Genomic DNA, 18,334 nt, shown 5'->3' on the forward strand with positions numbered 1-18,334 from the left:
CAGCTCAGCCCTATTCCTAACCCTAGCTTCATGTCCAATCCCCAGCTCAGCCCTAACCCTAACCCTAGCTTCATGTCCACACCCCAGCTCAACACTAACCCTAACCCTAGCTTCATGTCCAATCCCCAGCTCAGCCCTAACCCTAACCCTAGCTTCATGTCCACACCTCAGCTCAACCCTAATCCTAACCCTAGCTTCATGTCTAAACCCCAGCTCAGCCCTAACCCTAACCCTAGCTTCATGTCCACACCCCAGCTCAGCCCTAACCCTAGCTTCATGTCCACACCCCAACTCAAACCTAACCCTAGCTTCATGTCCACACCCCAGCTCAGCCCTAACCCTAGCCTCATGTCCAAACCTCCCCTCAGCCCTAACCCTAACCCTAGCATAACCCTAACCCTAGCCTTATGTCCACACCCATGCTCAACCCTTACTTTAGCCATAACTCTAAACCTAATCCTAACCTTAACCCTAGCTTCATGGAGTACCTGGTTGATTAATTCATTAGAACATGATTATCAATGTATGGCTCAACCCTTACCCTACAGTGTGGCAAAGTAAATACACAGAACAAACATATAAGCACAACATGTAAAGTGTTGGTCCCATGTTTCATGAGCTGAAATAAAAGATCCCAGAAATGTTCCGAACACACAAAAAGCTTAATTCTCTAAAATGTTGTGCAGAAATTTGCTTACATCCCTGTTAGTGAACTTCTTTCCTTTGCCAAGACAATTCATCCACCTGACATGTGTGGCATATCAAGAAGCTGATTGAACAGGATGATCGTTACACAGGTGCACTTTGTGCTGGGGACAATAAAAAGCCACTCTAAAATGTGCAGTTTTGTCACACAACACAATGCCACAGATGTCTCAAGTTTTGAGGGAGCATGCAATTGGCATGCTGACTATAGGAATGTCCAGCAGAGCTGTTGTGAGATAATTTAATGTTAAATTCTCTACCATAAGCCACATCTAGTACGGTTTTAGAGAATTTGGCAGTAAGTCCAACCAGCCTCACAACTGCAGACCGGTTTGCTGATGCCAAACGTTGTGAACAGAGTGCCCCATGGTGACCGGTGGGGTTATGGAATGGTTAGGCATGAGCTACAGACAACAAACACAATTTTAAAAAATGATCAATGGCCATTTTAATTTTATCGATGGCAATTTGAATGCACAGAGGTACCGTGACGAGATCGTAAGGCCCATTGTCGTGCCATTCATCCGCCACCATCGCCTCATGTTTCAGCATGATAATGCACAGCCCCATGTTGCAAGGATCTGCACACAATTCCTGGAAGCTGAAAATGTCCCAGTTCTTCCATGCCAGCATACTCACCAGACATTGAGCATGTTTGGAATGTTTGGCTCAACGTGTACGACAGCGTGTTCCAGTTCCTGCCAATATCCAGCAACTTGAAAAGGAGAGGGACATCATTCCACAGGCCACAGTCAACAGCCTGATCAACATCAACTCTATGCAAAGGAAATGTGTTGCGCTGCATGAAGCAAATGAGGGTGACACCAGATACTGACTGGTTTTCTGATCCATGCCCCTACCTTTTATTTCAGGTATCTTTTTCCAACAGATGCGTATCTGTATTCACAGTCATGTGAAATCAATAGATTAGGGCCTAATGCATTTCTTTCAATTGACTGATTTCCATATATGAACTACAACTCAGTAAAATTGGTGAAATTGTTGCATGTTGCGTTTTTGTTCAGTATAAAATACTTTTTATGTATTATGCAATTTACATAAATAATTTCCAAAGACAGGCTCTCAAATGTTTACTGTTTTATGTCATTAATTCCATTTTCCTTTTGAATGTCATATTTAGCTCAAGAGGACCACCTTGTGGTCAATGCCACATATTTAACCCTTCCTTTCTAGGATCCATTTTCTCAAGCTTCTCTTTCCACCTGATGGACAGCATTTTTAAAAACTAGGCAAGTCAGTTAAGAACAAATTCTTATTTCAATGATTTCCTAGGAACAGTGGGTTAGCTGTCTTTTTCAGGGGCAGAAGGACAGATTATTACCTTGTCAGCTCAGGAATTCCATTTTGCAACCTTTCTTTTACAAGTCCAATGCTCTAACTACTAGGCTACCTGCCGTCCCGCGTTGTAACATATGAGGAAAACAATCATACATTAAAAAGTGTAATTAATCTCAAAAGTGTTGAAAACAACAAGCAAACAAAGAACAGCAAGCTTAGGTAGAATTCATACCTAGCCGGACATATGCATGAGGTTGAATGTTTAGCTGGACTTTATTATTTTGCTCCCTCTGGAGCATATTGACCACAAACAGACATATATTATAAGAGTATAAGAACTGTAGTCCTCCAAACCCTTCATCTCACCATCAGTGAAACACTGTTTAGATGCATGACTTCCCCAAAGTACCCAACAGAGGGCAGAATAACATTACATTTAATTCCATTGGCAAATAGGGCTGCGGTCACATTATGTCAACTCACAAGAAACTGCATATAATATAATATAATATAAATATAATTCACAGATATAGCAATGATTTTATGAAGTTTACATTAGTTTATTTTTTATATTTTTTATTTCACCTTTATTTAACCAGGTAGGCTAGTTGAGAACAAGTTCTCATTTGCAACTGCGACCTGGCCAAGATAAAGCATAGCAGTGTGAGCAGACAACACAGAGTTACACATGGAGTAAACAATTAACAAGTCAATAACACAGTAGAAAAAAAGGGGAGTTTATATACAATGTGTGCAAAAGGCATGAGGAGGTAGGCGAATAATTACAATTTTGCAGATTAACACTGGAGTGATAAATGATCAGATGGTCATGTACAGGTAGAGATATTGGTGTGCAAAAGAGCAGAAGAGTAAATAAATAAAAACAGTATGGGGATGAGGTAGGTGAAAATGGGTGGGCTATTTACCAATAGACTATGTACAGCTGCAGCGATCGGTTAGCTGCTCAGATAGCTGATGTTTGAAGTTGGTGAGGGAGATAAAAGTCTCCAGCTTCAGCGATTTTTGCAGTTCGTTCCAGTCACAGGCAGCAGAGTACTGGAACGAAAGGCGGCCAAATGAGGTGTTGGCTTTAGGGATGATCAGTGAGATACACCTGCTGGAGCGCGTGCTACGGATGGGCGTTGCCATCGTGACCAGTGAACTGAGATAAGGCGGAGCTTTACCTAGCATGTACTTTTGGATGACCTGGAGCCAGTGGGTCTGGCGACGAATATGTAGCGAGGGACCGCCGACTAGAGCATACAAGTCGCAGTGGTGGGTGGTATAAGGTGCTTTAGTGATAAAACGGATGGCACTGTGATAGACTGCATCCAGTTTGCTGAGTAGAGTGTTGGAAGCCATTTTGTAGATGACATCGCTAAAGTCGAGGATCGGTAGGATAGTCGGTTTTACTAGGGTAAGCTTGGCGGCGTGAGTGAAGGAGGCTTTGTTGCGGAATAGAAAGCCGACTCTTGATTTGATTTTCGATTGGAGATGTTTGAGATGAGTCTGGAAGGAGAGTTTGCAGTCTAGCCAGACACCTAGGTACTTATAGATGTCCACATATTCAAGGTCGGAACCATCCAGGGTGGTGATGCTAGTCGGGCACGCGTGTGCAGGCAGCGATCGGTTGAAAAGCATGCATTTGGTTTTACTAGCATTTAAGAGCAGTTGGAGGCCACGGAAGGAGTGTTGTATGGCATTGAAGCTCGTTTGGAGGTTAGATAGCACAGTGTCCAATGACGGGCCGAAAGTATATAGAATGGTGTCGTCTGCGTAGAGGTAGATCAGGGAATCGCCCGCAGCAATAGCAACATCATTGATATATACAGAGAAAAGAGTCGGCCCGAGAATTGAACCCTGTGGCACCCCCATAGAGACTGCCAGAGGACCGGACAGCATGCCCTCCGATTTGACACACTGAACTCTGTCTGCAAAGTAATTGGTGAACCAGTCAAGGCAGTCATCCGAAAAACTGAGGCTACTGAGTCTGCCAATAAGAATATGGTGATTGACAGAGTCGAAAGCCTTGGCAAGGTCGATGAAGACGGCTGCACAGTACTGTCTTTTATCGATGGCAGTTATGATATCGTTTAGTACCTTGAGTGTGGCTGAGGTGCACCCGTGACCGGCTCGGAAACCAGATTGCACAGCGGAGAAGGTACGGTGGGATTCGAGATGGTCAGTGACCTGTTTGTTGATTTGGCTTTCGAAGACCTTAGATAGGCAGGGCAGGATGGATATAGGTCTGTAACAGTTTGGGTCCAGAGTGTCTCCCCCCTTTGAAGAGGGGGATGACTGCGGCAGCTTTCCAATTCTTGGGGATCTCAGACGATATGAAAGAGAGGTTGGTAATAGGGGTTGCGACAATGGCGGCGGATAGTTTCAGAAATAGAGGGTCCAGATTGTCAAGCCCAGCTGATTTGTACGGGTCCAGGTTTTGCAGCTCTTTCAGAACATCTGCTATCTGGATTTGGGTAAAGGAGAACCTGGAGAGGCTTGGGCGAGGAGCTGCGGGGGGGGGGGGCTGTTGGCCAAGGTTGGAGTAGCCAGGCGGAAGGCATGGCCAGCCGTTGAGAAATGCTTATTGAAGTTTTCGATAATCATGGATTTATCGGTGGTGACCGTGTTACCTAGCCTCAGTGCAGTGGGCAGCTGGGAGGAGGTTCTCTTATTCTCCATGGACTTCACAGTGTCCCAGAACTTTTTGGAGTTGGAGCTACAGGATGCAAACTTCTGCCTGAAGAAGCTGGCCTTAGCTTTCCTGACTGACTGCGTGTATTGGTTCCTGACTTCCCTGAACAGTTGCATATCACGGGGACTATTCGATGCTATTGCAGTCTGCCACAGGATGTTTTTGTGCTGGTCGAGGGCAATCAGGTTTGGAGTGAACCAAGGGCTGTATCTCTTCTTAGTTCAATTAAGTCAATTCACTTCAACCAACCATAAAAGTGCTTTCTGAAGTTCCAGCTGCTGACTATAAGGCCAGTGATAGACAGAGAGTGAAGTCTGAATTGCTCTTGTGATGAACAGGGGTCCAGAATGTTTAGCCCTCTCTTTGCAGTGCAGTTTATCTCCTAAATGAACAAACTGATGGAATGAGATGGTGGACTGGAAATGGGTTATTGACATATATAATGATTTTGTAATGGTCACTTTCATATGCTGCTGTTCTGAGCTACTATGTGCAGAGCTGTTTCCATAGGAAATTATGTTGGTTTCATCTCCATTCAACCCTAATGTGCCTTTTGTAACATGGTTTATGAGCTTTTTCTCATTGATTAACTCAACTTTTTTTCTTGTACTTCACGTATTATTTGACAAAGACAATCACTCAGAAGAAATTGTGTTTTTAATGTTGTGTGAAGAAGACTATTTTTACATAAAACCTCTTATCTTACAGTTTGAAGAACTGGAGTTTCATCTGTCCATCAGGAGAAATATGATAAATGACATATCTAATATAAACAGCTTTCTCGTCAAAAAACATGATCCCTCATAAGCATCCATTGCACTTTCAAAGGATTATAATAATAATAATATATGCCATTTAGCTTTGCACTTAAATTAATAATCTTCACTCTGCGTATCTCTTAGCCCAAGTAATTTAATTTGTGAGTTTATATATCCTGGCTAAGGGTCCAGTTCACTATTTGCTATACGGGTCTTCCAACAGTATTATAGGATTCTGAGGATCCACAACGTGTCATTGCACTATTTTGTAAACTGTCTTCACAGTTTAGAGGGACAAAATAGTGCAATGACACGTTGTGGATCCTCAGAATCCCGTAATACTGTTGGAAGAGCCGTATAGCAAATAGGGAACTGGACCCTCAGCAACAAGCTGTTCACATAACGTTTCTGACAGACAAATATCCTCTCAAATAGCTAATGGTAAATCTCAGCTCCACAGCAGATGTACAAACAAAGTGATGAAACTTTTATCCATTCATTTTTTTTGCCTAGTTTTAAAATGCAGGATGCCAACTTAATTTTGTTTATCCCTCTGAGTGTTTTCATTTAGATCCAGCAAACAGAAACCAGAGTGGATATTAAGATGCCAAATATTCCAAAGGTTTATAGATGTGTATAAAATACCATTTGTTGGATGTGATCTGAAGTTTCTGCCATTTCTAATAAACTGATCCACTGAATCAAGAGTGACAAATATGAATGAAAGGGATGTTTCCTAAAACATAATTTTGTTAACACAATCCAGGCATTATCACACCAGATGTCACTGAAATGATTACACTGATGCTAAATCAATTGAAGTAAATTAGGGTTGAATTTACAGTGTACATTTAATGACAGTGTCACTATATACGGTACACCGTCTTTTCCCTCTCATGTGACATGATGACTGCGTTTAGGCAGCCAATTCTGATATTTTTCAACTAGTTGGTCTTGACCAATCAGATCAGCTATTTTGTTTATAATTGGGGGGGGGGTCTGAATAGGACTGCCTGTGTACCAAATATGATTCTAATCTGGAAAGCATCCAGTGTGCATACGTCATGATGCCTACTGACAGCCTACTCATCTGCCTGTTGCTCAATGGAAATGTTCTATATTTGCTATGAATGGCTTGGAATGGTTCATTTAATAAAGGAAGTAATAAAAGATCCGCCCAAGAGATTCAAAAAGGCTTGAATTATTCAAACCTCTGGTTTAGAATAGTATACAGTAATAGATAATTTAATAGATCATTCAGAGTGAATCTTATTCAACATGCAATCTGATGGATTATGTCTTGCATCCAAATCTATTCTAAACTGAAATCATGTTGACCTAATATGAACCAATGAATGTAAGACAGCTCAGCATTTCAGCTAACAGTATGTGCATACTTAAAAAAGCTGGATGGATAAGTGATCTAAACATCTAGAATAACAGGATAAAACAGCATTAATGGAGACAGATATGGTTCTGGCTAAGTAACAGAGCAGGTGCCTTTAATACAGGCTGAGAGCACCTCATCTGAGCTGCTCTCACTGGCTCCCCTCTCCAATATGACCCTTATGCACTGGCCCCATACTTTAATCTGAGAGATTGAATCCTCTCTACTGCAATGGATTACAGGCAGCAGAACAAAATACTGCACTTGGCTTCCCTGGGAACAGGCAGAGCATGCAGGTATAGGACCAGCTAGCCACCTTCTAATCAGCATGACCAACGGAGCATCTTACACAGGGAATGACGAGGACAAAACGGCAAATGGTACCAACAGGCTCCGAGACAGATTCTACCCCCAAGCCATTAGACTGCTAAACAGCCATAAGACTGCTAAATAGCTAATTAAATGGTTACCCAAACTATTTGCATTAACCCTATCTTGCACTGAGTCTATGCACACTTACAATACTATATATACACCATATGTATACGATCTCACACACTAAACTGACACTCACACAAACCCACACACATTCACATACACTACATACGCACACACACACATGTAGGCATGCATGCACACACACACACATCATAAGCTGCTCCTACTCTGTTCTTTATTTTACTATTTCTTATTATTTATCCTGATGCCTAGTCACTATACCCTGCCTTTATGTACATATCTACCTCATTTTCTGTACCTCGTACCCCTACACAGTGACATGGTACTCCCAGCTAGCACATTTGGTTCCTTGGAAGTTGTGTGAATGTAGGTTTTTGGTTTCCCATTGGTTCTGGGAATAAAGCCATATGTTTTCTGACCGATAAAATATAACGTTTTTTAAACGTTCTGAGAATGGAAGTGAACATTTAGCCTGTTATGGGAATGTACATTTTTAGTTGAAGGCAGGTCCTGAGAACGTTTTACTACAAAAGTTTTCCTGGTTGCTAAAATTCTAATAGTTCGCATAATTTCAGTTTATGTGACAAAACATGCATGTATAGTGGAGAGAATCATTGTACCATCTAAACTGCTGTGAAATATCTTACATTCCCAATGTCAAACCAGTTGGAAAACGTTCCTAGAACATTACCAAAAATGTAATTAAATGGAACCATGTTTGAAATTTTAGGAAACTTTATTTTAAAGTAATGAAATACCAAGGAAATAACATTATTTTGTCAAGCTCTCGCCAAGTTCTAAGAAATGTATGGTTCTGTATATAACTTCATCTTTGTGTATTTTATTCCCCTTTTGTTACTATTTTTGTATTACATTTTTTTGCATGAACTCTGCACCTTTGGGAAGGGCTCGTAATCAAGCATTTCATGGTAAAGTTTACACCCATTGTATGCGGCGCGTGTGATAAATAAAATTTGATTTGATTTGAACTCTGGTAGTTTTTAGAGCGTCCATTGTCTGGTACAGCAGTCCAGGACTTACTACTACTTACTGAAGACAGAAATAGCATAAGTATGCCCAGGTAGTGGACAGGAGAAAAGACAAATATAGTGAAGAATATACTGTAGATTATTATTTGAGCTACAGCTTCTCTCTTGCAGGTCCACCTGGCCACTTGGCTTTGTGTTTAGGCAAAACACTAACTAAAGCAACAGCAGACCTCATCAACAAAACTAATTATACTCTGTATTGCATATTATTCAGACTATGAAACAAAAACGCAAACATTTAAGGACCACATAAAAGTATGTTTTAACAGTGCCTTTGTGAGCTATCTTTCTTTATCTTTATTATATACAGCATAATAACAAGGTAAGATAACTTTTTAATTGTTGTGTTCCTCTTAATTAAGAGAAAATTGTTTTCCCTTTCATACATCATCATCCCAAAGAAAAATCTTGAATATGAGTCTTCAGGGAGCGACTATACAAGAAACATAGTCAGCATCAATATTATGGATGCTGTGAATTCAATATACAGTATACTTTCAAAGATTGGCTATTTATATATCAACAAATGTCCTAATTGGCTCATTCTAACAAACACAAGTATGCACTTTGCATACTGAATGAGTAGTTTAAGAATATTCAATGAGAGACATTTGTAAAGTGGGTATCTTCTAGTTATAGGGGTTGTCAGCAATATACATATGTATGTAGTGTTAACCCCCATATTAAACAAGTTTTCACAATATATAAGCAACAATATATGTATGAATGTCGGGGAGTAAGAAAGACAGAAAGTGCATTGGTGTTTTTCTTAGTCAATAAGAGACAAATTCAGTTATCTTATCTCTCCAATAGGAAGACCGGTTTAAATAAGGTCATTTTAAAACAGCATAATAGAGATCTAGGATGAGTTCAACATGTAAAAACCTCAGGGAACACTGAATAAAACTGATAGATCTAGTTGAGTCCATACAGATATTTAGAGAACAGTCAAGAGAACTGCAAAGTCTTTACAAAGTGAGGGTCTATGGACTCTTGGACTCTTCCACTGGACTCAAAGGCCCACTAGATTTTTCCTCTGCTGCCTGTCTCTCCACTTTGCTCTCTGGTCTCTCGCATGTAACAGTCCCGAGCACCTTGGCACTGTGCTCCTGTGCTTTTGCCCTGAGTGCTGCGATGCTGTTCTCCCTCAGTTCCTCTTTGGAGATGGGTGACTTGCCCTCCAGCCTCTTCTCCTCCACGTCACATTTTTCTCCTCTCTGAATGGCTGGCTGCTGGGGAATGTCGAACTTCCCTGTTGGCTGGACGACCGTGGTCTCCATGGACTTTTTGTGCATCCCTGTAAAGAATTGGGGGTATTCGGATTTAGAAAAGCGTCTGCTGATTGGAAAGCCATCTTCAACTGAAAATATTAAACAAAGAAATAGTTCTGATTTAGCTATAGGAATATGATCTTCAAATTGAGGATGCATAATAAATGTAGACCAATAGTCAATACTTGCTGTATATTTTTTCCCCCACTACGCAAGAAGCCTCCCAAATATAAATGATATCTTGATCATTTCAGAGCCATTTGATGAAAGGATGAAACCAAGAATAAAGTATTTGCCCTCTGCCCTGAATGACGAGGAAAGGTAGAAAAGTAGAATGTGGAGAATATATGAGAGCAAGAATGAATTCAAAGCATGGAGGATGAAACCTGCTGTAGATTGAACATTAGTCTCATACCAAGCAGCCATGGGGCACAAGAGTCCATGATGCCATCCTTGGCAGACTTGAGGATGGAATCCGGTAGGGGGATGGAGTGACGGACCATGGCTCCATACAGCCCATACTCTGCCATCACACTGCTGCGTCCCCAGCACTTCTCCCTCTTCCTCCATTTGGCCCTGCGGTTCTGGAACCAGACCTTTGACCCAGGAGGAGTCATTAAGTACCACCTATCAACACTGAATCTAGCAATATTCAGACACACTGACACTAGCAGCATTAATGAGTCTTCTGACAGACACCACCACCTTAAAAGGCTTTAGCACTACCATCACATTGCGCCACAGTGTTCCAACTCTTCAAAAATTGTTTGTTTCATTTTTGTTGTTTTATTGGTTGTATATGGTTGTATTCTACATTTGTGTGACTGTCCTTGTCTATCAATGTATCAGTGTTTGTTACTTGTTTTGTGTTTTTTTTTTGTGGACACCAGCTGCTGCTTTTGGAAACGCTAATGAGATTCCAAATAAAGACCCAATGGCCCTTCATGCCAATTCTGTTCTATAATTTGTGAAAACAACATAACTAAATCTGGTTTTATTTCAGTCACTCTAGTGTTGTGTTGTTTTGAGATCTCTGTAAGACCCCTTATGCAACGTTTGGCTTCTCCACCCAGTCTGAGGTAGTGTGGATGGATATTCAGTGAAACATCAACTTGCCCAATGTGGAACTCCATGACCACTGATTGGGGCCCCATGCTATCTGTCAGCTCAGTGAGAGGCCAAATTGATTTCATAGCACAACACAGAGCTGTTAAACAGCCTACTTGGCCACATCTGATGGCTGTGTGTAAAGTGCAAAAAAAACAAAAGAGGAGGGGTAAGCACGGATACGTCTCGACTGTGGAGGGGAACCAGACATTAAATTGAAAATTAATAAAACCATTTCAAACCTTTTTCTGTTCATTCTGATGATAGCCCTTGTTTCATACAATATACTTTTTTTTATAAGAAATTGCTTCTCTGGCCCTCAAAGGAAGCTGAGGGGAAAGCTGCGAGCAGAAGCGACCCCTAGGGCACGCCAAGACTGATTGAAAACTAAGTTAATTTCAAGCTCAATCGATGGTGGACAGGCGGGCAAATATCACGGGAAATTAAACGAGCGGGACTCCGGGGAGCGGCACTATTGACCCGTGCTAATAAATTCAATGTAGTTATATCATTTGAACTCCCCGCGTCTCGAGCCAGCTTCCCCCCGGAACAAGGCATGCTCATCTGATTCAACTAATTAGACTGTATGAGAAAATTGGATGTTAATTTTATTTAGGATTGGAATACAGTTTTTTTCCCTTATTATTTATTCGCGGTGAAGAGCCATAATGAGAACGAAATTAAACGCCGCTCGGGCAGATGGATGGTCCAGGTCACACCGCAATCTTCTTCTGCCTTGATAGCTTGATTAGGTCGTTAGTGCTCCTGTCCGAGAACAAATTGTTTCACATCCAACTACACCTAATGAGAGATTATCTGGCGAGGATGCTACTAGAGGTGTCTTTGTTCAGACAGGTAGAGAGGCATAATTGTTCGATTTATGTGGGCTCACTTGCCTCCTCCGTAAAACATTAAGGAGCTAACTATTTCGTCAAGTACAGAGTAAGAATATATCACCTTACTTTTCATTTTCCACGCCAACCTAGGCTATTTAAATGTCAAGGTTAAAGCAACAAAAGTAGACCTGCCTATAGGTCTACACGGCATAAACCCCTTCTGGTACCAATGTCCTTTATTCTGGCCGGGGACGCAAAAAACACCTGATACCATAGGCCTTCTTTATGAATGACTGAAATTGTTTGTAAGAGACCTTATCTGAATTATAATACATATCAAACGCAGATCATGGTCCCAATGTACAGAGGCAGGTGTCAGTGGTGGTTTAAAGGGCTACTTCGGGATTATGACAATGAATGTTGTACCTTTATCTACTTGCCCAGAGTCAGATGAACTCATGGATAACATTTTGATGTCTCGCCATCCAGTATGAAGGAAGTTAGAGGTAGTTTCGCAAGCCATTGCTAACAGGCGTTAGTGCAATGACAATTGATAACTAGCGTTAGCGCAATGACTGAAAGTATTTGGTATCCACTAGCATTCGCTAACGCTAGTTATCAATTGTCATTGCACTAACGCTAGTTATCAATTGTCATTGCACTAACGCTAGTTAGCAATTGTCATTGCACTAACGCTAGTTATCAATTGTCATTGCACTAACGCTAGTTATCAATTGTCATTGCACTAACGCTAGTTATCAATTGTCATTGCACTAACGCTAGTTAGCAATTGTCATTGCACTAACGCTAGTTAGCAATTGCACTAATGCTGGTTAGCAATTTACCTTCAAACTACATGCAGAGACATAAAAATGGTATCCACCAGTTCATCTGACTCAGGGGAAGTAGATAAAGGGCTTCATTGACAAAATCCTGAAGTATCCCTTTAGTAGTGCTTGCTCCAAAATAAATGCAGAAAAGGTGTTTAAAAAAACGAATGTGTCACTGATAATCACATCTCATTGGAGAAATACATTTTACAATTAGCACAGGTTCTCCCGTAGGGAATATTTTGGAGAGTAACATAATAAGTACATTTGAGTTTCTTGCAAGGGACAATGCAAATTATATAAAAAACTGTATTTGACATGATATTCCAATCAAATAAAAAATATTATTAACATGAAGAATGCTGTTTTGAGACATTTAAATGCTATTTAGGGGAGGAAGAACTGCAGTTACAAAATACATTTCCCCTGACATGATACAATAACAACAGTGCCAACAATAGACTATAACCTGTAGTCATACCTGTATTCTGTCCTCAGGAAGCTCTGTTTTCATAGCCAGCATCTCCCGTGCATACACATCAGGGTAGTGGGCTTCGTTAAAGGCCTTCTCCAACTCCTCGAGCTGGTAAGATGTAAATATGGTTCTGTAGAAATATGAAATATGTGTAAATTGTGGACATTGAAAAATGTTTGAAAGGCGACTCGGTTGGCTAATATTTATTTCAAACAGATCAGATGTACAAATGCACACCTTCATTTGTATGGTGGCAATGCATTCCATTACATCTTATCCAAGGTGTCTGTATGCATTTCATCTTAGGTACATTAACAACAATGGTGCATTTCAGAAATAGACCTACAGTAGACTAACTCACGTGGCCTCCAAAAGCAGCTGCTAGATTTGATTATTTATTCTCTTATTATTTGTTTACAATCATTTTAAAAGGCCTATTCAGGAGCCTATTTAAGGCAGTGGATGTATCCCAGAAGCCAATGTGTAGGACTATAAACATGCATTCAGTGAGTAGGCTACACAAATAAGTGGATTAATTAAAAAGGTTAGCAAAACATTTTTTTTGCAGGGACTATTCCTTTATATGGATATATGCTGGTATAAAGGAAATCATATTTTACCATTTCAATGTCTGATCACCCTTATTGAATAAGAGTATTCACAGACTAAGCCTATCGCTATGAAAGGTTGACATAGCCTACTTGTAGGCCTACACTCGATGGTTAAAATAGGCCAATGCTTTCACATCCCAAAACAAATATACATAAGAATATATGAAAAAAGACGGACATGTTAGAGTAGGCTAGCCTGTAAATTCACACTTGAAATAAAATACGAGGTGTAAATATGATGTATTTGCTATGAAACATGTCAAACATTTGAAACCAAGGGCTATTGGGAAATAAGGCAATGCGTTGCCTAATTGCGTTTAATTAACTTGAATTTCAAACATATAGGCCTAGACCCTATTCGATTTAATTCCATGTTTGTTAGGTATATACGTTTATTGATAGCCTAATGGCCACTGACAACCTGTAAATCATCTCAGTAATTAGCACAGGCTACTATTTCAAATTATATCCTAGTCTAATCTTGTTGTTGAATTAAGACAGTTCAATATGCTTAAACAATGTAATATTAAAAAGGAGTGTTAGGCCACACCAAAAATTATGAAACAAGCGAACTTCAGAACAAGTTATTAGCGTTCTTATAAAACAATAATATCATGTGTTGGAATGCAACGCTTACCGGTGCCGTCTTTTCTTCCGTTTCTTGCTCTGGCTTAATGAGTTCTTTGAGAGTTTTCGTTCGTTTGACGAAAAATCTTCCGAGTCTGTAAATATTAGAAAACGTGACAACGTGAATGACTCGTTTGAGACATTAGATCATTTCCAATGTGTCATCACAATTGTTAGTGATGACATTGAGTACAATTTCGCCAACACAAATGTTATCGTTGTATTTTGTTACTGTTATATTTTTTAAAACTATGTTTTATTTATTTTACCTTTATTTAACTAGGCAAGTCAGTTAATAACAAATTCTTATTTACAATGACGGCCTACTTACTGACATAAGTAGCCTATTGCTATTATTTTATATTATTATTAGCCAATGGTTATCCATGGTCCCTCTATAGTTCAGCCTAATAATAATATTACAATTATTATTCGAATAAATACAAGCATATATTTTAAGTCCTTATTTCAGGCTAATGACAACGACTGAAATTCCTACCCGAACTGGCGGACTGGCTGTGGTCCAGAGGTTCCACAGTTCTATTGTGGGGCTGCAAGTGAACGTTCTGCGCATCCTGCAGGACCTCCAAAAACGCTGGTTGGCTGTAGAACGACGGAATCCCTCCAGGCCCGATTAATCCCATCCCAACTCCGACACCAGCGGTACCAAGCATTGACCTGGCGGCAAGCAGGTGCGCCCCAGATGGCAGAGACTGCAGGGTGCTCCTCGGGACCGCCGAAGAGTCTTTATTCAGCCCTAAAATCTCCTGGATCCCGAATCCCGTGCATCTGGGAGGGTGCGTGGCGCTGTTCTTTGATTGTTGGTGCAGGCTGTTACCTCCGTTAGCACCGAGAGAGGACGTTTTGGATATATTCAGCGTTTCAGATAGCACAGCTCCTTGTTTACCTGTCATGGTGTCTTCGATAGTATTCCCTATTTTTAGCGGCTCACAGGTCGGTCCCCAGTGCACGAACCACTATGTATCACTCCAGACTCTTGAAAATGGTTCTTTTATCAAACAGGTCCACCCCAACAAGAGTCAGAGCCCAGCAGCCAATCAACTACTAGGGATTTTTCGGGATTCCTGCGCATCAAGCATTACGCGCCTTTGGAAATGGTTTATTCGCTAAGAACTGATATATTAAGGCTATGGGCACAAAACCGAGAGTGTGAGGATACCCAAAACGTCTGCGGATAAAGAGAATGAAACAGGTGCACGTAGTTAAATGAATCCGGGCCTGGATTTAGTTACCATAAAAATAGTTTAGTTTCATAAAAAGAAAACGCATGTTTCAGTCCATCTTTTTTTTTAAACATTTACATTTATTTAACTAGGCAAGTCAGTTAAGAATTAATTATTATTTACAATGACGGCCTAGGACCCGTGGGTTAACTGCCTTGTTCAGGGGCAGAACGACAGATTCTTACCTTGTCAGCTCGGGGATTCGATCTAGCAACCTTTCGGTTACCCAATGCTCTAACCATTAGGCTAACTGCCGCCTCTTCTAGTGCTATTTCCATCTCCTATGATCGCTATGTCCATCCCTTGCCTCACACATGAACGGATAATTGATCCGAGGCAAGGAAACCATCACACGGACATCAAAGCCTCTCCATGACGACAGCTGGACGCGAAAACACATCTCTGCCTCGCTAGAGACTGATCTCACAGCTGCATACAAGACAGATTCATGGAGATGGACATTTTGCAAAATAAATGGAAAATTAGGAAAGAATCTGGGCTACCAACGTGTAGGTATTAGAAGCTATTTACTAAACAACGTTTACAAATTAATTAATGCGAACAAAAACAGCATTAGGCCTAGCCTATATCACTCTTAATCGTTTAGAAAAGGATAGTTATTGATGCATGGGATCATTTGGGGAGCATGCCAAGCATGTTCACAAAGTGCAATTACATTAATAAAGATGATTACCATTATCAAACATTGCACCATTTTATCGGATGTTTAATGTGTTACATAATTTTCTTTAGGCCCTATTTGTCTTGCTAATGCGTTTTATCCAATCACCATTTGAATCCCCGTTGCAATCCTAAACAATTGAACTCTGCGTGGAGGCTTTGCAGCTGATCTTTCTATATGCACAAGTCGCTTAGTTTAGATAGTCAGTTTATGTTTCATATTTTAATGGGGAGAACTTATAGCCTATTGTATTTTAATGAGTAGAACATATAGCCTATTGTATTTTAATGTGAAAATGATCTATTTCGACATTTTTTTCTCCTATATCTTATCGAATTTGCCTATTTGAAAAACATTGATTTGGTATAAATTAAATTGACGTTTTTCTTATAATTTAAAATGTTTATCAAGGAATTAGATATAGCCACCCTTTTATACTTCCAATATACTTCTTCATCCTAAATATCAGGAGTCTTTTCCGCTAAATAAAAGAACAATAAGGCCTAAATTTGGTGCAATTTACAAAGTAGCCTATACTTGGTTAGTTTTTAATATAATGAATAAATAATTAAATAGTTTGACACGTTTAATCACATTCTATTGGGCAGTTGCAGCGTACCAGAATAATGTTCAAATGTAAACTACAATTTGGAAAATATTTGGATATGGCAGCCTTCTTTTGTCAATACTGCCTTGGACACAAATAAATGCCCATATTTACGATTAGGCCTACTTGTGAACAGCTCCATGAGTCAAGAGACTGGATAGAGACGCATAGAGACTGGATGAGTTTTGAGATCTGTGTGGCACAATTTGGACATCTGCACAGATAATTACACCAAGATCATTTATGGAAATGGACTGAAACTATTTGAGGGGGACAAAGCAAACTCAGATCTTATCTAAGTGCCTTGTGGTAACAGATGAATACATGTTCTGGTTTAAAGGGGACGGGCAGAGAGTCAGGCGGGCCAGAGGAAGGAAGCAACGTTGGCGCGTGGCAAAAACAGTTGATACAAATCTAAAATCACGTGACTGACAAGGTTTTAGCCAATGACACACAATGGACAATTAGTATGCCTACTTAGTTATTCCACAACAAGAAATTACATGCTGATTCTATGGGAACTTGTTATTGTGGATGTGAAATTTACGTATGATGTCCAGCCATGACTATTGACAGAGAGATAACCCACACCAGGCATCAACGGGATTATCAGATTTATAAGCAAGACATTACAGACTGTATCTGTTTTGTGTCATGCTAATAACGACATATCAATGGCTACATTGAGGTTCATATAAGATATTAGCCTATATAGGACTACATCTTACACATTTGAAGAAAACACCCTTTCGATGTAGATACATAGGCCTAGCAATTAGGGTATTGCAATTTGTGCACCAGAATGCATACTTCTGGTGAAATGGCAATTCTGACATCCTATTTTGTAGTTGAGTTAATCTACAGACAATTTAGATTTCGTTCATATCTGATCTAGTCGATAGGGTGAGAGACACAGAGGTTAAAACAAAATAAATATTGTAAACTATAGCCCAGACCTCAAACGAATCTGTTCAGCAAAATCATATTTGACATCAAACAGTAAAAATTGAGCCACAGATTAAGAGGGAGAAAAATATTACCGCCACAATTACTCGATGACCAGTTGAAACGAATTAGGAGGCTATTAAGTCAAAATTTCATTACGGGTAATGAAGAAATCAATGTTATCGGGAATATGCTAATGACGCATCAGCCAGTAGAGATAAACCCATCTATTCACATGGAACCGTGAGTCAGGATGACCTGTCAATTACACCGCGGGTTCCTGCCCTCACTCCACCACCACTTCTGTTGCAATCTATCACGGCTTTGTTGTTTATTGTTGCTGGAGACCCTCTCTCTCTCACTAGGCTTTTAATAACCCATCTCCATATCAAAATGACTCCACCCTGATTTACATGCAGATGAGCGAACGGTCTAATAGGGTTCTAGATTAAAGGCAGTTTTAGTTCACTCATTCGTGTATATTGGGTTTCCCATCAAAGACCACAACATCCAAAGGCTGCAGATTAAATGGCAAACAAACAGCTGTTGCAAAAATGTGTTTATATGTTGTTTCCCCCTGTTTCCATCTTGCTGTGGGCCAGTTGTCATGTTGTGTAAACCAGATTGCCCTCAAACAATGGTATGAGAAACACTTCTATAGTTCAAGATCCCAACTCAAGTGGATGGCCTGAGGATGATATAAGGCTAAAAAGTGGAATAAATAAACAAATGTGGGCTTTAGCTTTA

The 18,334-nt window shown here is 40.2% G+C and overlaps 1 protein-coding gene across 2 annotated transcripts; it reads right to left on the bottom strand.

Annotated features, from left to right (window-relative positions):
• Nucleotides 1-8,040: 8,040 nt before the first annotated feature.
• LOC124045261 (visual system homeobox 2-like) lies at nt 8,041-15,126 on the bottom strand. 2 transcript variants are annotated; one of them, XM_046364547.1, is made up of 5 exons: nt 14,609-15,126; nt 14,120-14,204; nt 12,878-13,001; nt 10,039-10,219; nt 8,041-9,649 (listed from the first exon to the last, which is right to left on the bottom strand). In XM_046364547.1, exons 1-5 carry the CDS (start codon nt 15,021-15,023, stop codon nt 9,336-9,338), a joined length of 1,119 nt encoding a protein of 372 aa, XP_046220503.1. In that variant the 5' UTR covers nt 15,024-15,126; the 3' UTR covers nt 8,041-9,335. The 2 variants fall into 2 exon arrangements, with proteins under 2 accessions (XP_046220503.1, XP_046220502.1); XM_046364546.1 differs by having other exon boundaries at nt 8,041-9,712.
• Nucleotides 15,127-18,334: the final 3,208 nt, after the last annotated feature.

This window comes from Oncorhynchus gorbuscha, linkage group LG10, assembly GCF_021184085.1.
Source record: "Oncorhynchus gorbuscha isolate QuinsamMale2020 ecotype Even-year linkage group LG10, OgorEven_v1.0, whole genome shotgun sequence".
NCBI lineage: Eukaryota > Metazoa > Chordata > Actinopteri > Salmoniformes > Salmonidae > Oncorhynchus > Oncorhynchus gorbuscha.